This window comes from Pleurodeles waltl, chromosome 5 (assembly GCF_031143425.1).
Source record: "Pleurodeles waltl isolate 20211129_DDA chromosome 5, aPleWal1.hap1.20221129, whole genome shotgun sequence".
In the NCBI taxonomy this organism is placed as follows: domain Eukaryota; kingdom Metazoa; phylum Chordata; class Amphibia; order Caudata; family Salamandridae; genus Pleurodeles; species Pleurodeles waltl.
The window spans coordinates 686,102,436-686,123,489 of record NC_090444.1 but is presented as its reverse complement, the minus strand read 5'-3'; the positions used below and the strand labels follow the sequence as shown (position 1 = coordinate 686,123,489).

Below are 21,054 nucleotides of genomic sequence, written 5' to 3'. Positions count from 1 at the left end.
CCCATTTCAAAACTGTATGCAAAACTGGATGTTTTGACACAAGACCAGATCTAGGAATATGTGACAGCTCTTCCCCTCAGAGCCCTTTCTTCCACTGATCGTGACCTGCTGGACAGAGTGTTCACTGGGGAGGAGCTTTCTTTGGTTCTGGCAGGGCTGAGCCTAATGAGTTCTGGTTCAAGGCCTTTATGCCCATACTCCATGAACTCATGTTGGGGGTGATACAGTCTGCAGTAGAGGGTGCTGCTCTTCCCCTGACTGGCTACATGCAGAGATAGTGATGTTCCCCAAGCTTGGCCGGCCCACAGACGATCATTCATCGTTTCGCCCACTTTTCCTCTTAAATCTGGAAGTGAAGATACTAGAAAAGGTGTCAGTGAACAGGTTGATCTGCTAAATTCACGAATTGGTTCATACCAACCAAGCCGTTTTTTTGCCTTGTTGTGCTACCCCAAATAATTATTGTCCTTTTTATAATGCCTTGACGTTGGCTGATAGGTTGGAGGGACAGACAACAGTTCTTCTTACCAATATAGATATGGTTCTCGACCCCATGAGTTGGGTGTATTTATTCCCACTTCGTCACCCCTTGAACTTTGGCCCTGGATTTCAGACTTATCTTAGACTACTATACACTGATCTTACGGCAAAGGTTTGGATGGCCGTTGCTAGTTCGGACTTGTTTCCAATCTATCTGGGATGAGGCGAAGATGCCCCCTGTCTCCCCTTCTATTCGCTCTTGCCGTAGAGCCATTGACAGTGTGGGTGAGGTTGGACGATCCATGGTTTTGAGTGGGAACGGGTCATTTGGATTAGATCCCGTTATACACAGACCATGTCCTCTATCTTCTGACCGCCCCTGCAGCCTCAGGGCCCCACATTTTACAAATCATGCATACCTTTGGCGAATCCTCGGGCCTGTATCTTAACACATCCACATCTACTGTATTTTAAGTCGGCAGTTGCCCTTATGACCTTGGTTCAGCATTGGTATTCCGGAATGCTTCAGGTGGGTTTAAATACTTAAGAATTTTCGACATTGCATTGGCGTGTGACCACATCTTTTAAGCTGTACTTGCTAGATGAAGAGATGATGTTCGGGTCTGGTTGGTTTTACCGCTGTCCCTCACTGATATGTCCACAAAACTTTAATTGCAAAATTTCCAATACGCCATTCTGTGACAATGGTTCCATACTCTAAACACTGTTCATAAGATTGCAAAGATTTACCAGACACTTATCGCCCAAACAGGTTCATTGCCTTCTGCCCCCAAGCAGGAGTGGGATGCTGATGTGGGTGCCTTGGGGAACGAGTATTGGAAGAAGGCTTTGGGGGAGCCCAGGACAGCGGCCATTGTAGCCAGACTCAGGCTGACCCTGCTCAAATATCTAAACAGGGTATATTTTGCCAGTAAATGGTTGTGGTCTTTGGGGGTGATCGCCTCCTCAACATGTCTTCGTTGTGATGGGGAGGTTGGCACATTTTTGCATAAGATGTGGGGCTGCCCTGTATTGGACCATTTCTGAAGTGAGCCCATTTTGTTTGGGTTGGGTCCTCCATTTGGCAATCCTCAGATGCACTGGGAGGGAATTGTTATGAGCTGTCCATGTTATTCCTGGGTCTAACGCTGGCAAAACGGGACATAGCAAGGGAGTGGAAGGCCATGGCCACCCCGGTCCCTAGCGGTGTGGAAAACTGGCGTGGAACATTGTATGGGCTTGTAGGTGATGGTGTATAAAGCAGGGGATGTCCACAAAAGCAACCAAAGGTATGGCAGACATGGACAGATTACAGGGGCATTGTGTTGAAACGTGTGTGCAATATACAACAACCAGTGGATGATGAACTATGTATGTTTATGGGATACAATGGGGTTGGAGGGGAATTGCCCAGGTACTTTATATCTTATTGCCACAATGTGGGTGGAGTAGGGGAAGTGGCGAAATGTGTAGGTTTTTGATTTTGTTTTTGTATTCTTTGTTTTAATGTTTTATGTTTCTTTATTTATTGGCTGTGTGGACCATATATTTCTGCAAACTCAATAGGATTTGTCCCCCCCCAAAAATAAAAACCTACAAATTCACTAAAACACCAAAAGTTATTTATTAGAAAACTCTACATGGTGGGGGGGGGGGGGGGGTGAGTTAGAGTTTCCTTGGGGCACAAATTATAGTTTCTTGAGGTAACTGTAACCTTGGAATGTCTATGGTTTTGTGCCTGCGAAATCTGACCTAACTATAACATCCCTGTAACCTTTGATTTTTTTTAGTGAATAGCTTTTGTTCGATCCACCCCAACCTTCTTAGAGCCTCACTTTTTGGTCTGAAGAGACTTGTACCACCACTGCTTGTCTAGTGTTTAGCAGTGCACTACAGCTTCTCACAACTTTGTATCAGCCTTGTCCCCGTTGCACCCTAAATGCACTTAAAGTGCACTCATCACACCGTGCGTTCCCTTTGTTTTGATTGGTAGTGTTGGTATATTTTGGCTATTTGATCTCAGATAGCAAATGTTCTCAGTACCTTGTATAAAGGCAAGTTTGCTTTCATTCATTTTCATTTCCATCCTTGTTTTCATTACAGCAACTTCAGTTAATTTACACATTTTACCTTTCCAATCTCTGCTTTGCTCATGCTCACTTTCGATTTTTTTCCCGTCCATAGGCTCATTCCACAGTGTTTGCTGGCAAATATTTTGGAACATGTTGTAACGAGCACACTGAAACATTGAAAATGCATTGAAAATATCTCAGTTTGCACTGTATCTTTCACCGTATCTGGGTTAGATGACCCAGATCCACTGCCAAGCATCTGCTAGGGAACACATTACATTATGTCAAATGCAGAAGGTAAACTAGGAAAAAGCTAACTTCTAAACTGCACTTTTATTCACAGTTGAAGAGCCTGGCTCAGCGAAGATGTTCAGCCCCTTCGATTGTTTTCAGCAAAGCACTGAGCAAGCCGTGGTCATCAGGCAGGTAAGATGTGTTTGTGATTTTTATCTTTAGCATGGACTACCATTCTTAAATAAATATTATTGACACGTATTGTAATGTTTATAAATGTTGGAAGTGGTACGTATTTTCCAGAAAATCAAGAAACTCTATTGAGGAAGCCAGACTTTCAAAGGCAGACTTTGAAATTAAAATATAACCACGCTAATGGTGGCTCTGACCTCCAGGAGGAAGCCATGCATTCGTTTTCTACACTGAACCAAACCTATACCCACTAGTGTATGGTTTTGAAACGGAGACATTTTGGGGAAACTACAGGCCTTTACAAACTCAGTTACAGTCACTTTCAACAAATGCACATGCTTATGAAGGAACCAAGGAGAGCAAATATAAAGATCTTCAGAATCTGTAGCAAACGTTGCATAACTTCTGATGGTCCATATGCTCTCAAACCCCCCAGGGATGTTCCTTGGCCATCAGATCGCAGGTTCGAGTAGAGAAAAGGGTTTCCCCCCAATTTCCAGCTCCTTGTTTTCTCTCTGTTCCTTTGATCTTCCACACTCTTTTCCCCAGAAAAATAGATCCATAGTCTGCAGGCTTTCTCCAAATATATACTGCGCCATTTTTTCTTGTTAGTCTGTGAGAGGTCAGCTATCGTGAGCCTTAGAGCGGCGTTTTTGAGTTACAGACTAAAAGGAAGGTAGGAGGCACATGCTCTAAAGTTCTTCTTCAGGCAAACAGACAGCTATTCCTCCAAGTGGAGCGTCTGTCTGATGTCTTCCTAGTCCCAACAAGCAATTTTATTTGAGAGTGTAAACCAGGGCGGGTAACCCACACATTCTCCTCTTCCATTTCTCAACTAGTTCCCAGCCCTGTGCTGACCTGCAGTAAATGTTATTCCCACAATGCCTTGCAACTTTGTAAGATGTCAGGATGAAGTCTTCTTCACATTTCACTGCCTTCACTAATCAAAGAAGCATGGCTCCTGTCAGTCTGTGATTGCCTTGAGTTTCAAACAAGGCCACTGTGGTAACATCCTACTTGGCAAACCATAAGTCAGTCTAGCCTTTATTGGAGCTGGTCTTGGTAGTGAGCAAAACATTTTCTTCTCTGACAGGTGGGCGATGCAGCTCAGGAAGGCAGGATAGCCCGTGATCTCGGAATTTCTTCAGAAGAATGGACACAAAAAGACTGTGTGGCTTTTAAAATTCGGAAAGAGTTGGGTGTAAGGAGAGCTGTAGGTTAAGAGACTTGTCTTACAGTTTGGCAAACAGGGTTTTCGGCCACAAAGGTGGCAGAGTACCCTGTCCGCTAAATTGGGTACCTGCCCACTCAGTTTTGAGCTGCGCGGACTGTCATGTTTTTGATGGTGGTGCCCCCACTAGCTTCAACATGTGAACTACGGTGACCACATGCCTGTTAATTTCATGGACTGTCCGTAAATTCAGCCTAATGTCCGTTCCGTAATTGAGCTTTTAATGGACAGCATTTGTCCATAATTTCAGAAAGTTCAGTTTGCAGGTTCATTTTTCAAATTTTGCATCTAACAGCTGCTTTGGTGTTTTTCTGAACTGCTTCCTGTTTGCCAGAACCAGCATTAGAACTGGCTTTCAGCGCACTACCAAAGGTATGTTAAAGAGCACGTAATGGAACAGAAATGTATATTGTCAACAGAACAAATAGCATAATTTATTGGAAAGATGTTTGAATTTATTTTCATTCTTTGCCATGTTCCTCCCATATAATTTGCAGAAAGATTTTTATTTTTTAAGCACATGCGAAGATTTCGTTGATGTTGATTTCGAAGTTTTATTATTATTGTTTGAGGTGCATTGATGGGCATGTGGCTGGCTGGCCTGATGGATGGGTACATGGATGCAGATTGTGGTGATGAATGGATTGTGTGTAGATGGGTGAATGGATGACTAAATGGCTGCCTTGGCCCAGAATATTAATGGCTGATGTATGGATGCATGTGTGGATCTGAGAGGATGTATTGTGTGGGTGGGTAGATGGATGAATGAATGGATGGATGCTTGGATAGAAGAATTTAGGTGGTGTCGTAGTTTGGACTCTTGCTTTGAGCAAGACTGCTGGTCTCAGGATGACAGTACTTTCGTTTGTAGGTGACTAAGTTTCATCCTTCAACTAGTTGTAACTGTTGTCCAAACCTTACCGGCTTACTAGCAGTACCTCACCAGAAACACAATAGTAAAAGATGATTTGTAGCAGTCGCTTACGCATGGACTCAAAGTAAGATCTCTCAGGGTTGTCGTGGTTAAACGGAAATTACCCTTTTCTCACAGATTTATTATGTCTCATACAAACAAAGGCAATAACACAGATGCAGTTAAGTTATAATAGTTTTTATTCAACATAACTGCAATTTGCGATAAGTTGCATGAACTGCAATGATTAGGATAATGAATATACCAAGCAATAGTATTGTGAAGAAGAGAGTCATTGTTATAAAGACCCCCACCATTGTGCAATATATGTGAGAAATATATGTATATGTATAAGATGGAATAAGCCCTAATACCCTAAGGAGAATAGGTCTAACCTCCTACCTAAAAGGAGAGCTGGGTTCGTTAAACCTAATCTGCCAAAGCCGTGTCCATGAGAGGAGCCCCCAACCCTCGTTACCTTGGAATGAGGTCTCTATCTCAGACTCCGCAGGGACACGAAGACTGGGTCAGCGTCAAGATGACTGCAGCATCGGTATCCGCGATGGTGGCGATGCCCTCTGGTCGGAATCCCTCTGATTATCTGTCTAAAAGTGTGTTGTATTTATACAGATCTACAAGGTCCCCTGACATAAGTGTTATTCAAAACAGTAGATAACAGGCATGCTTGGGACGGCAATTAATATCAACAATCCCTCGAAAGTATGGAGAGGGAAAATCCCTAAGTGTGAATGCCTATGTTTGTCTTTCGTGCTTGATCTTGACGCCTTAGCGCAGTGACACTGATAACAAGTGGCCTAACTATAAACAAGGCCGCCATCTTAACGGAAATAAATAATTAAATGGACTAAGACAGAGCAAGCTAAGTAGGTTAAAAGTCACTGGGTGACGGGGGCACGAGTTTACAAGCCTACCGCTAAGCTAACTCCTGTTATCCCATTAAAATAAACTAGGATTCACTACACCCTCCCCATTGCCGTAACAGGTATGATGGAGGTAAAGAAACCCAACCGCTAAAAAAGCTGCTACTGAACTTAAAGCCAAAAACAAAATCGAAAACTTAAGCTTTAAAAAAAAAAACATATGCACTTAATGACAAAAATAATTGCTATGTGTAAAAATTTGTTTAAAAAGAGATACAGAGATGTTTTAATATCAACCATGACAAATATAGCAAACTTTCAGTCTAATTGCTGATTTTTAGAACCGGGAACTGGCAAGCAAATTCATCAAATTATGTGCTATATGCAGGATCTTGAAGAATGTCATCGAAGTCACCATTCAAGGATCTTAAAAACGAGTCAACATCATCTGAAGTGAAATCGAGAGCTGGACGGACAAACGGATCTACAGAGCAGAAGTGAGTCACATTCATCGGTGTATCGACACTCGCCGTAGCGGCCTCATCCATGTTAGATCTTATAACAGAAGGCTCATAGGTGGCCTCGCGGAGCAACCTCAGTCTCAAGGGGCATGACCGTGTATGAACCCTCATCAGGGACATCAGCAGTTCGTGGTCCACAGGAGATGTTGGTGCAACAGCAAGACAGACCATAGGCAGATGTTCAAAGAGCCACCATATGCAGCGGAACACCGGTTGTACACACCAGAGTAGAGGCCGGAATGACAATGACCAGTCAAACTCCAGTTCCACCAGCAAGGGTGTACCGAAGATCCGAACCATGCGTTCACGGCATAGCGGGGTTGACGGGAGCGGCTCCATTGCTCTGTGTCGCTGGAAAAAAACAACCACCGCGAATCAGAAAAAATAGCAGTAGCAGTCCGCCAATTAAAGCCAAAATAATTGGAAAGCCACCAAACACACTGGAAAAGAGAGAATGGATGGCTGATGGGATGACTCCGAAGACAGTCTGGAAGATGGACACGAAACCAGACCCAACAGCCTTAAAGAAATGAACAATCCCAGTTGTGCTTGAAGCATTGAATATTCTGGATACCAACTCTCCAAAGTGTTTGGGGAAATCGGTATTTAAAAGGGATTGTATCTCGGCTGATGATCTCGCAATCTGGAGAGCATACGTCTCTTTTGCGGATATCAAGGTGACCTGTTTTTGAAACAATAGCGCCTTTAGTCTACTCAACTTGTCATAGTTCACATTAATAGTATCAATGTGGGGCCACATTTCAGATACTTGTATCTCTCGTGTGGGGGGAAACAAAACATGGCCACAACACGTAACGACCTTCGTGACTGAGATTGCGTAGGCAATTCCAGGTCGCAAGCCGCAACAGCTGTCATCGCTCAGTAGAACATAACTCCCATTAGAAAGTACATGAAACACTGAACGAATCAAGGGGACGGGAGTACCCTTCAGAAAACAGGCCAAATTCGCGACCCCCGCATTGCAAAGACCGTGAAGAGACACCTGTTTGCATATCATGGAATGACGAACAGTAGTCTCACATTCACTTCCGCTAAGAAAGACCTCCTGTTCGCCGTTCAGACATCGATACTCAAAGGGCAACTCCCACTCTTCCTTAATAAAGCTATCTCCTAGCCGTTCATATCGTCCCACTGCAAGATGTTTCAGGCAGCTCGAGAAACGAAAGGTCGAAAACGGTAAATTAATAATGCCGTGTAAGAGCCAGATAGTTGAAGGACTCTCTGCTACCGTGAAGGGCAACTTATCTAATTTTTCTACTTGAAGCAAGGTGAAACGAGCCTCCCTTTTAGCCATTGTCTCTTGTTCCCTGGAAAAATTAAAAGCAGCGAATAGTTCACTCCCATTGATGTATTGCCATGGAATGTGGCCACTTCTCAGCGTCTGCAATGCCCAACCCAGCTGCATGATGGAACGTAGCTGTGTTTGCCCATGATATAACCGGGACAAATCAGTCTGAGTGATATCAATAGCAGATGACACTATATTCGACAGTGAATAAATCCTGTTGGATAGCGTGTTCATGCCATTGTCGACAACAGCCAATGTTTTTTCCAAATTCTCCTTATCAAGTTGCCTTAAACGTGCAGCAGCCTCAATTTGAGAAAGTTTCCAAATGTCATTATACATAGCATATAAAAACCGTTTTGAGCGTTGTTCCCTAGGACCTAATAGGAAATCTTGTAATTCTATACTGTCAGAAAGAGTGTTCAGGTGTTGTTTTACCGCTGTTAAAGTGTTCGTCTGCACCCATTGCTGGCACAGCTTACCCACACTGTATGTTGTAATTATACCAGTATGTTGACCTGATAGAAAGCGAGGGTCTGGCCTATTAATGGAAAAACCCCCTGAAGAAAACACCTCTGACACTCATCAGTGTCGGTGGGCCATACCAACCATCCGCCGGGACGGGAAAGTGAAGAATTATAAGCACCAGCCTTAACCATTGCATCTAGCCTGTCCTCTGAAACATTAAGAAAGTGTTGCCAATCTCTAAATTTTGTCAGAGTAGGGATACTGGGCGTGTTCAGATCTTTAATTTTTGCTAAACCCAGACATGATGTCTGCTCAACAGTGTCATTCAAAAAAATCATTTGCACAGGAATTAAGCAAGCTCGAAACAAAGCCTCCCTACCCTGTATTTGCCAATATTGTGTTCCCCATACACTCTTCAAATCGATAGTGTTCTTCCAATATTCATAACCCTCAATCGAGAGTCGGGAAACAAAGGGATCTGAATAAATCAGTTTTGTATCTGTTAGCAAGAGTTTTCTAAATTGTGTTGTAGGTAATTTAAAATAATAAAAGTATGTGAATTTGTCACTGTAATACTTTGGACTCCCCACCCGTGGTGTTGAACAGTGTTCCCATTGTGTGTAGTTAAAGAGAGGCCTATATCTAGTTGCACGGTGCAGGTAGTGATGTCCCCAATTGTTATAGCAGAACATTTCCCCATAATTCATTGTATAATCATATACATCATCACTTCCAAAAGCGGAGTAGTCCTTCATTTCAGTTAGCATGGAATCAACTGTTTGGACATCCCAATCATCAGAGACAATATTTGGTGTAATAACATCAGACATAGAAATTTTGAAAACGTATGGTATTTGAATCATCTCTGTAGGCCCATATATATCGAACGGAACTTTGTCCCAAACAATCCCATCAGGAATTGGAATAGCTGTAATATTGACAGGGGACAAATCACGTCGGACCTTATGTGATGAATGATGTGGTGTTAAAATTACATCAACAGGCTCCACTGAGGAGCGATCAGCAATATAGTGACCATTAATTAGTAAAAAGAAAACAGTCACAAAACCAATCCATAAAAATAATGCAATAAATGTCAAACAGAACCAGAGATAGTTCCATGGATATATCAAATAGTTCTTCTTAAACCATCGATAGAATTTGCTACCTCTCAAAAGTTTGCCAGTCTCAGTTGAGGATGAATCTGAAGAAAAATCATCAATGTCTACAAAATAGCCAGAGGAAGTCTCCGCAAACACAGGACCCATCGAATTCTCATCCACTGCTCGTGGAAGTTCTTGATAGACAACGTTATTAGTCGTGGAAGTGTTTGTGTAAAATACAGCCAAATCCTGTAGCGGGGTGTTCTCCGAAGTTGTTACTGGAACCAACAAAAGTTCATTTTCCGCCCTCCCCATGGTCGAGGAAGTGTCTGAAACAGCAGCTGACCTAGTTTCATAGTCAGTAGTAGCGATAGTCATCCTACTATGTAGAGTGATGTCCTGTTGGGTAGTGAGAGGGGATCGGGAACTACCCAAGGGACCTCCTGGTCTACTGTGAAGAATCGGCCACATGGTGTAATTTGATGTCATCAATGGAGATGAATCTGTTTGATTTGGAACCAGACAACGGTGGAAGGATGACAGTCCTTGTGCCTTTTATCCCCAAGACCGGTACAGGTGCTCTGTATGATGGACCAAACTCTTTTTTCACAGCGATCTTCTCACAAACCAGATCCCCAACGTTAGGAATCCAGCCAGTCGAAGTTTTCGCCAAGTCCCTTATTCCCAAGGTGGCAGCACTTGCAGATGATTTATCATCACGGAATTGTTGAAGCTCCTGTAAAACAGCGAGACGTTCTTTTATGTCAAATGGTGTTTCTGCTGCCACCATACCAGGGGCATCAAGATCGGGGACATACATAGTTGTCCCAAAGAGAACCTCATATGGAGACTTTCCCCCCAAGGACCGTCTTGGCAGATTATTCAGTGCTCTCTGGACCCCATATAGGTGATGTAACCAACTGCGGCCTGAACCTAATACTCGAGCTGTTAAGGACTGCTTTAGATCACGATTCCGCCTCTCCACGACCGAATTTCCCTCTGGATGGTATGGTGAGGAGTAATGGAGTTCAACACCCATCGTCCTCATGGTGTCCCTGAAAGCCTTAGAGGCAAATGCAGGGCCCTGGTCCGAATGGAATGCTGCAACCGCATATGTACCGATAAAGATCAGCAAATCTTTTATAACAGTCCGGGCGTCAGCCGACCGCTGTGGCCATACCCACAGGAATCTAGAACAGGAATCTACAGCCACTAAAATGTATTTGTATGCACCATCAGGTTGAAGGGGACCACAATGGTCCAGGTACACACAATGGAGTGGCTTGTCTGACACTAAGAGAGATGGCTGCGGAGGGCGATTGATATTTGAGCCCTTAATCTGCTAACAAATGTTACAGCAAAGGACATACTGTTTAGTCCGTCTGCATAGACCAGGCCACCAGTACCGTTGTTGTAGAATGGTGATAGTGGCCTGTATACCAGCATGTGCAGAAGCAGCACCCTCATGTGCAGCTGTAATCAGCTCCAATCTTTGGTCTTCATTTGGGATCACTTGATCACCAACATCAGGAATTGTTGCAAAAGCAACATTCTGTGCACTGATATGATAGGTATAGTTCGTAGGGTATCCTTTCAGAAGGGTCTTGCCTGCAGCCGAGGCTTTAATGGCAATCAGTATTTCATTATCCAACCTCGTCCGAGAACAAGTCACTGCAGCCACAGAAGCCGTAGCTACTGATGCTTTGGCTGCTTCATCAGCCAATGAATTACCGGCAACATGTATTGCTACACGTTGGTGCCCCAATGTATGAACTACATGGACACATGGCAGCTTATCCTTAAGATCAGCCACCCTTCCCCACAACATTTTGTGTTTAATGGTGTTCCCTTTAGAATCTCTAAACCCATTCAGTTTCCAATGATTGAGGTATTCATTGTATGACTGGACGCAGTAACATGAAACACAGACGATCAAAGTCTGTGTTCCTGGCTCTGAATGTTCGAGCGCTAGAAGAAGAGCCTTAAGCTCGGCCAACTGGGCTGTGCAGTCCCCTAAGGTCTGAGTGTAGGTATTATGAGGATGGAAAACTCCGTCTTCCATTACCCCGCACACGGCTGCGCAAGCTGCCGAGTATTGATGTTTAGTACCCACAGCCAGTTGTGCTGATCTGTCAGTATAAATGATGGTATCATAACTGTCTATTGGCAATATGTGTAGAGGAGCGGGGTACTCCTGTTCATACTGGAGAAATTCTTGTGTCTGAAGTCTTGGGTCAAACACATAATCAACATCAGTGGCGGTCAGAGACGTTGCCCATTGAATCCAGCGTGGATGTAATGCCTTAGCGCTTGGAACGCTCGCTTTAGTGACAGCCTCTAAGGCCGGTACCGGGGAGACAACAATAATGCGCTTCCCCTGGGCAAGTGGCCTCTCCTTTATGATGGCCATCTGAACTGCTGTCAGAATTTTTTCAGTAGGAGCAAAACGTTTCTCTGCATTGGAGTACAAATGTGATTTGTATGCTATCGGCACCGTGTCACCCTCATTAAAGGTGACATAGGTAAATCCAAGGGCACCAGCTATTATTCTGATGACCAAATTCGTTTTATTGTCACGTGTGTACAAGTGTCTAGCCTCCAGCATGTCCCGTTGTATGTCCCTAAGGATGTGTGTGTGTTCAATCGTCCATCGCCTGCTAGAAAAATTGGGCTGAATTAAGTCATATAGTGGCTTGATGCGTTCAGCATAATCTGGAATGTATGTTCTGCCAAAATTAAAAAAACCCAGTAATGACTGTAATCTCTTAAGCGTGTTCGGAGGCTGTAGCTGAGCACACTTTTCTAGGAAGTGCGGGCCAGGCTCTTCCCCTCGTTTGATAGCTCATATTCTAGGAACAATACACTAAGAAAGGCTATCTTGCTTGTCTTAAAATTAAATTTATATCCGAAGGCAGCAAATCCCAAAATTATTCGATCGACCTTTGCAAGATGAATTTCAAGGGTGTCATCAGTGAGATAGAAATCATCCACATAGGATAATGCCTCGGAATCAAGCTCGTGCAAGATTGATGTTACACGGGCCGAAAACAGACCTGGGCTGTTTTTATAGCCTTGTGGTAAACGACAAAAGCGTTTCTGAGAGCCAAAGGAAAATGCACTTAGGTCCCTACTTTCATGTGCTAAATTCTGGCAGAAAAACCCATTAGATATATCCAATGTAGTTTTATATTTTTTACGCACTATATTGTTGATCAGCGCTGTGCTGTGTGAATTTTGTATAGCATATGTGTGTGTATGACTATTTAAGTGTCTATAATCAACCACTATTCTATATGAATGATCAGGTTTCGCAACGGGAAATAGCGGATTATTCATAGCCGATGTACAGGGCTCAATTACTCCCTGGTACTCAAGTTGTGACAGTATCTCTGTTACTGGAGCTTTCGCTTCATGTTTAACAGGGTATTGTGGCTGCGGGTGTGGTGTAGACCGAACAGGAATAACATGACAAGGAGAGTCCTTGTCCCAACCTACATGATTACGGTATAATGCAGGTGCCTGTGCTAAAGCCCATTCAGCAGCATAGGCTTTTTTGTCTGCCTCCAGAACAAGATCGGAGAAAGAAGGCAAAATGACATCTTCCCCATGTGGGAGCTTGCGGACATGTTCAGGTGGCCAGTCTCTCTCGGCCAACAGGATATCACTAGTAAGTTCATCCCAGAATATTACACTAATAATGCGTTCCACGTCTCCTTTTATCTGAATTGTTAAATCATAAACCCGATCGGGTGGGAGAACGCGGCCATCCTCCGTCTCAACTGCGATGTAATCGCTAGTTGCTGTCGCATCCAGATGATCTTTCAGACTCTGGCGACATATCATGACCTCTGCCGCGTTGTCCAACAGAGTCACTGCCCACCTCTTGTTCCTCAACAGTGTTCTCAATACTACTGGCATTTTTAACGGTCAGTGCTGCACTTTCTTCTTTTTAAATTGTGGCTTTTGCTGAGGAGTCTTTTCTTCTTTTTAATGGCAGACTGCGGCGAGTCTTTCTTTTCTTTCACGTATTCCGGACGTCGATCTTGACGGCCCCCTCTCTCACTACGTCTATCCGGTGCGTCCTGAAAGGAACGAGAAGGACGTGAATCAGTATATCTGTCTGGAGTTCTAATGTTATCCCTATTCCTGAGATTATACCTCCTTTCGGAGTACTCCGGATGTGGAGAATCAGCTCTTTTATTTCTCCTATCTTTGAAATCTTTTTGTTTGTCCCAGCGCTTTTTAGAGCCCTCTTGTGCTTGCTTTGTACCTTCCTTATGGGCGGTACTCGGTATGTCCAATTTTTTTAGGTTTGGCTCCCAGCCCACCCCGTCCTATACTAGTATAGGTATCGGATATTATTTTCGGTAGCTGTCTCTCCTGTTCCACATGTGGAGTTTCCCGGAGACGCTGGCGTATCGCCAGTGCCACCGCTTCCCCTTTATTATTACTTAGTATTATCGAGGAGACGGCGTCAAAGTTACGCATCAATTTCATCCCCAGATCTAGGGCCGGTGCAGCCCCATGCTCATTTTGTATTTGTTTTAACACTTCCGGTAAATTGGCAAGTGTAGGGGTACCATGTGTGGTAGTATAAACGGCAGCGAAGACTGTACCCCAAGTGGCACATTCATCCACTGAGGGAACCATCCCGAATGGCAAGCACATAGTGAGCAATCTATGTTTCTCCTGTGGCCCCGTATGGGGGAACACAGCTTCCAGCTGATTTGTTTTCTGAGCAATCCAGAACGGTATTTTTTCTCGATCCGTGGGCACTTTACCCATAATGGTATGCACTGTTTGTAGATTAATCCCAGTAGCCAATTGATATCCACCAGCTACTGGCAGTGCTGGACGCACTGGTGTAGTGTTCGATGTTCGCATTACGAACTGAACCAATCGTCTATATAATGCCACTAATTCATTATATAATATTCTTAAATCTACAATCGGCATAGTCTGTATGCCTGGGTGAGGTGTATATGTGGCAAACATGGGCCATGTAGGCCCTTCATTACTTAAAGGACCTAGCCTCACCCGTCGTAGTACATGTGGTAGGGCGCCTTCAAACCAGTTCTGATGCTCTTGATACGTGAGCGATATTTCATGATACTGGTATGCTTCGTATCTTACGGGTACGTCCGCAATGTCATATGTGTGAAATGTGGGCGTTCGTTGGTCAGCCTCAGGAAAGGCAACCCAACAGTAAAATGTTTCTGTTTGGTAGGCTTCAGTCGCTTCTATAATCAGAGTAACTTCCCCGCTCTCTTCTGTAAGGCCATGCGCTAATAAATGTTGTGTAAGTGCATGTCTAACGTTTGCAGGAATGTCTATGGTATTAGCCATAGTTGTTTAGAGAAACCGAACACCAAAAATAGGGGAAGTTTTTTTCCTTTTGTGAGTTCGAGCTCGAACAACCTACAGCCTAATTAGGTGTTACCTATTTGGCTGAGGAGGATTCTCCCAAAGACCACGGACGTCTCCGTATAATGGTACTGAGGGTACCTGTTGTCTGTGAGACAGTGATAGTCAGGGTATCCGTAAATTAGTGCCTAAACACCATCGTTGGTGGTGCCATGTTGTAGTTTGGACTCTTGCTCTGAGCAAGACTGCTGGTCTCAGGATGACAGTACTTTCGTTTGTAGGTGACTAAGGGGGTCATTCCAAGTCTGGCGGGCGGCGGAGGCCGCCCGCCAGACTTCCCCCCTCCGAAATACCGCTCTGCGGTCGAAAGACCGAGGAGGGTATTCTAAGTTTTTCCCTGGGCTGGCGGGCGGTCGCCAAAAGACCGCCCGCCAGCCCAGGGAAAAACTCCCTTCCCACGAGGATGCCGGCTCGTAATCGAGCCGGCGGAGTGGGAAGGTGCGACGGGTGCTGTTGCACCCGTCGCGTATTTCACTGTCTGCCAAGCAGACAGTGAAATACTTTAAGGCCCTCTTACGGGGCCCCTGCAGTGCCCATGCCAGTGGCATGGGCACTGCAGGGGCCCCCAGGGGCTCCGCGACCCCCCCTACCGCCATCCGGTTCCCGGCGGGCGGACCGCCGGGAACTGGATGGCGGTAGGGGGGTCGGAATCCCCTCGGCGGCGCAGCTAGCTGCGCCGCCTTGGAGGATTCCAAAGGGCGGCGGTACACTGGCGGGAGACCGCCAGTGTTGCCGGTCCGACCGCGGCTTTACCGCCGCGGTCGGAATGCCCTTGGGAGCACCGCCGGCCTGTCGGCGGTGCTCCCGCGGTCCTCCAACCCGGCGGTCATTGACCGCCAGGGTTGGAATGACCCCCTAAGTTTCTTCCTACAACTAGTTGTAACTGTTGTCCAAACCTTACCGGCTTACTAGCAGTACCTCACCAGAAACACAATAGTAAAAGGTGATTTGTAGCAGTCGCTTACGCATGGATTCAAAGTAAGATCTCTCAGGGTTGTCGTGGTTAAACGGAAATTACCCTTTTCTCACAGATTTATTATATCTCATACAAACAAAGGCAATAACACAGATGCAGTGAAGTTATAATAGTTTTTATTCAACATAACTGCAATTTGCGATAAGTTGCATGAACTGCAATGATTAGGATAATTAATATACTAAGCAATAGTATTGTGAAGAAGATAGTCATTGTTATAAAGACCCCCACCATTGTGCAATATATGTGAGAAATATATGTATAAAATGGAATAAGCCCTAATACCCTAAGGAGAATAGGTCTAACCTCCTACCTAAAAGGAGAGCTGGGTTTGTTAAACCTAATCTGCCAAAGCCGTGTCCATGAGAGGAGCCCCCAACCCTCGTTACCTTGGAATGAGGTCTCTATCTCAGACTCCGCAGGGACACGAAGACTGGGCCAGCGTCAAGATGACTGCAGCATCGGTATCCGCGATGGTGGCGATGCCCTCTGGTCGGAATCCCTCTGATTATCTGTCTAAAAGTGTGTTGTATTTATACAGATCTACAAAGTCCCCTGACATAAGTGTTATTCAAAACAATAGATAACAGGCATGCTTGGGACGGCAATTAATATCAACAATCCCTCGAAAGTATGGAGAGGGAAAATCCCTAAGTGTGAATGCCTACGTTTGTCTTTCGTGCTTGATCTTGACGCCTTAGCGCAGTGACACTGATAACAAGTGGCCTAACTATAAACAAGGCCGCCATCTTAACGGAAATAAATAATTAAATGGACTAAGACAGAGCAAGCTAAGTAGGTTAAAAGTCACTGGGTGACGGGGGCATGAGTTTACAAGCCTACGGCTAAGCTAACTCCTGTTATCCCATTAAAATAAACTAGGATTCACTACAGTGGCCGAATGAATGGATATGGTAGGTGTATGGATGGATACATGGATGGGTGAGTTTCTAGATATGAACAAACTCTTCTTTCACAATAACCTTTATTGGCATTTCTTGTTAGAACATGCATGGGGCAAATCACATCCTTGCAAGACCTATGCAAAATGTAAATTATGCCAGAGCAATTTAGGGAATTTTGTGTTACTCTTGTTACAGGAAAATCTCAAAATTACACCGGGTAGCATGATTACACTGCATTACAGTATGACCAGAACAGAAATAGCTGTTATTTGCGGGACTTGTGTTTTTGGCTCTATTTTATAGCATAAATGCATGGAAAGGCACATTTCTTGTTAAAATATAGCCCTAACTGATAAAATGGCATTTCATTGTAATTTTCCTGAAATTTTGCATCTATGTGAAAATACTCTATTTTCACACACCCATAAGCCTTGCACTGTCACACAGCATATTGTCTCAACCTGACTGTTTATGTAGACACATTTGTACAGACATTGGCACATTAATAATAAGCAAGTAACACACATATTAATGTTGGCGATCCTTCCAACTAGCCCTTATCCCTTATCCATGCCCTCTTCATCAGTCATTTTATTTTGCCTATGTAGCATCTGAAGAAGTCACATGTTTTTGTGTTTGTGAGGGCATCCCAGGGCCTATATATCGAGCTCTGCAATGTCATGCAGTGGCTAGGCTGCCTGCCCAGGTTTCCAGGTCTGGGGAAGCCACATCATGCCATCTGTAAACAATGTCTCGCTCTTAGCCACTATCATACTGATGTGTAGAAATGCTCTGGTATTTCTATTTTCTTCAGTGTTAAGTAGGACAGACTTGGGTGTGAGCTCGAGAAATCTCTCTAACGCTTGCTACAGTGTGTGGGCCCTACCAAACCAAAAGGTGTGAATCATGGGGCATAACCATGTCATGTACAGAAAGTCCACTTTAAAATCATTACATTCTATGCATAAAACGGAGGAGTCATATTGAAAGTTCCAGAGTTTTTTTCATATTTAGTAGGCACAGTGTACATTCTTAAATTGGATCAATCTGAATTGGGCCGAGGTTCTTACCCCCTTGAAGCCCCTGTGAGTCTCACTACTTCTATTAATCAAGTAGGCCAAGGTCCACCTCACAAGCTTCACATAGTATTACAAAAATGAGTGATTTGGAGGGATTATGTATTCTATGTCTCCTCATTTCACCTATGTTGGAAGCAGCAAGCTACATTCTGCTGATGGAAGGCCCTATCCAGGCAGAACCTGCCACTCCCGTCAGGGGTGAACGATAACACTCACTGTATAACCAGCACTCATCCTTCGGTAGCTCGGACTGAGCAGTCACGTCTAACACACGGGGCAATGTGTAAAGCATTGGCACAGCACTTTCATACAATAAATGCTTGAGCATCACAAAATAAACTTTACACAAGGGGTAAATAAATAAAGTTTGTATTCAACACACATTAGTTAACACAACATGAAGATAATGTATCTCTGGGTATAAATCACATTTGGAAATATCACTAGCAGTACTAGGCCCTACTGAGTTAAAATTACATCAGTAATATGTACACTTTGAGAAAGATCCTACTTCACCTCCAGCACCCGCATGCAGTGCAGAACGTTGTCAGCACAAGACCCACCCAAACAATTATTCTAATTCAATCCCACAGTTATAAGTTGCACCACGTTTCATAATGATTGTGGTAATGTGTACACATGAGGTATTATTGCACTTTTAAATAGCCTCATGAGCTGGAGGCCGCACAGGTAAAACCAATGTCACACGTAATACACTTTTGGCAAGTATCAATGTGTAGGGCAACACCACTGTGCAGTGTTGTTCATCTCAGGCATCCACTCCCACACTTTCACGTAGTGTTGTTAATCACAGACAGCCACTCCCACACACACACAATGCCCTAATGCAGTGCACTGATATCCAGAAGGTCACTAGATATTGTAGTTGCAGATCCGGTGGCCGTACCCTCCTCCACCATTCAGCCAACCTCGACTACCTCAACCACCATCAACTGGAGTTAAAGGGAGCCTTTCCCCTCCTCGGTCACTGGGCTGATCCCATACGGAATCACACTTATTCAAAGTCCTTGGGACGAAGGTGAGAGGGTAGATAACAGACGGTTTCAGATGGCAGTTGACAAATGAAGGTTTGGCCACCCTCTGGAAATTCAGTCGAAGGTCGCCCCACCTTGCTGCCAGGCACTCACCAGGTTCTGTGAGGCATGGGGGGTCACTATGTCTTGGAACCTGCTTCCTATCCCTCTCAGAAGTGTTGGGTAGCCCTCTCACTTAATCTCATCTCCCAGGCCCGTTTCGTCAATTCCTCAGTAACAATGAGTCATCAGAGCAGGGTGAGGAGATGGCAGTTGGTCCTCTGCACTGAGGGCAGCAAAAGGACCAATCGATAAGTGAGAGATGAAGCAGGGCAGCCTCTCAGAAGGATGACGTGCCCCATAGGACACACATTGAACAAAGTCACACTGAGGCAATCTGGGCACTCCAGAATACGAATTTGTACCTCCACACCTCCCTCCAAATGAGGCACAATATCTGGTGGCGATGTCTTGAGTCTCAACAGGCAATTCCGATCACATACTGGTTAGAGCAGCAAATTCAGCACCTCTTTGAAAATGAGGCCCACTGTCTGGCATGTGATGCTTTGAGTCACGCTAGACAATTCCGGTCACACAAATGGAGAGTTAAAAATTACTTACCTCCCAGGAAATGAGGTACAAGTCTGGTGCGCCATGACTTGAGTCGCATCAGACGATTCCGCTCACACACACAGATGCAAGTTCAGCAGTGCCACACAGGGTAGATAGAAAGCGGCACTGCTCAGGTATGCCTCACCCCCAAGGTTGGCAACCTGTGAATCGGACACTGCACGCAATGAGCATGCAGTTGGCGTGTCGCACAAAAATAGCGGCACAATAAACATAGCGGGTCACATGGGGTTCTGCAACAGGTGAATCCTCTCATCACCAAGATGCTTATGCTTGTCAGGGTCCTATGATGCAGGACCACACTCCTGGAATGCAGGCAATTCGTTTAGGGCTCCGCACCAGGCAATCCGGTGCACAATTCTTGGTTCCATGCTCACACTGCCTTTACCAGGTGGTGTCCATCAGAAGATGTGGGCATTTAAGAGGGCACTGCTCTCCGGGTGTCACAGGAGGAGGTGTAGGTCCCCCGAGGGAAGCCTTTGATGTCCCTGAGACCTCCACCAAAGAAAGGGGGGCAAGACATCAAGCCCTTGGAGAGCACACTTCGGGGTATCACACAGCAGCAGGCAGTGAGCCCAGGCCAGCCACTATTCAGGAAGGGTGCGATGTCCCTTCCAAGGGCAGTAATTACTCTTCATGCACAACAGATTCCTCTGCCAGTGTGCACCACGCAGTCCAGTTCTCCGGACCTGTGTCCCTACAAGTGTATCTCTAGTTTGCTGCAGTGTGGCACCAGTAGTTATAAAGTAGTATGCCTTTGAAGTAGGGGGAAGGTTCAGAGGGCCCCCATTTGAACCACAGATGTCTCCCATAAATTTCCATCCGGTCTGCCATGGACCATGGGATGCATATCTTAATCTTTAGTAGGGTCATGATCTGGCTCTGAGACGCCAAGTGCCAAAAGCCCTCCCTCCCGTCTAACTAGCCGGGCTCTCAAATGACAGATATCTGTTGTTCCAGTGGTGTGCCCAAGGTTTATAGTTGTGACTGGAAAATGCACAGATGTTGTCCCCCAGCCTCCACTGTGGATTGGAGTTGAATTAAAAAGGCACACAAAAGCTTTTTAGAGCATAGAAATGCCCACTTTCTATAAGTGGCATTTCTAAGTTATTATTGACAAAACCACTTTTACCTCAGACAGTGGTTTGTCAGGGCGAATCTAATGATAGTAAACATTATGAGGCTGGTCCGCTGCAATCTCCTATTGCAGCAAGGAGTAATTGTAACCTTCCGCCACGTTAATCTGTGGGCAAGGCAGCTCTCATAGGTATTGAAAACACACATGGGTGTCCTTCACTCTCTGGGCATACGTACCCTTGTGCGCGCACAAGCCTGCGTTGGCAGGCTGGACACTTGTTTATGAGCACCGTAAGTGCAAGTGCGCACACATAGGCCTGCTATGACAGGCTAGATCACGCTTAAGAACCCCATAAGTGTAAGTGCGCCAACACAAGCCTGCTGTGACAGGCTGGATTCATGTTTAAGATCACAACAGGTGCAAGTGCGCACACACAGACCTTCTATGACAGGCTGGACCCATTGTTAAGAACACCGTAGGTGCATGTGTGCACACACAGGCCTGCTGTGACAGGATCAGCATCTATG

The 21,054-nt window shown here is 45.0% G+C and overlaps 1 protein-coding gene across 1 annotated transcript in view; it reads left to right on the top strand.

Annotated features, from left to right (window-relative positions):
* Positions 1-21,054, top strand: part of TAGAP (T cell activation RhoGTPase activating protein) — a 442,394-nt gene that overhangs the window by 188,566 nt on the left and 232,774 nt on the right. The window contains exon 2 of the mRNA XM_069234593.1: positions 2,896-2,978. Within this exon, the coding sequence (XP_069090694.1) occupies positions 2,896-2,978 (83 nt within the window). The remainder of the gene's footprint in view (positions 1-2,895; positions 2,979-21,054) is intronic.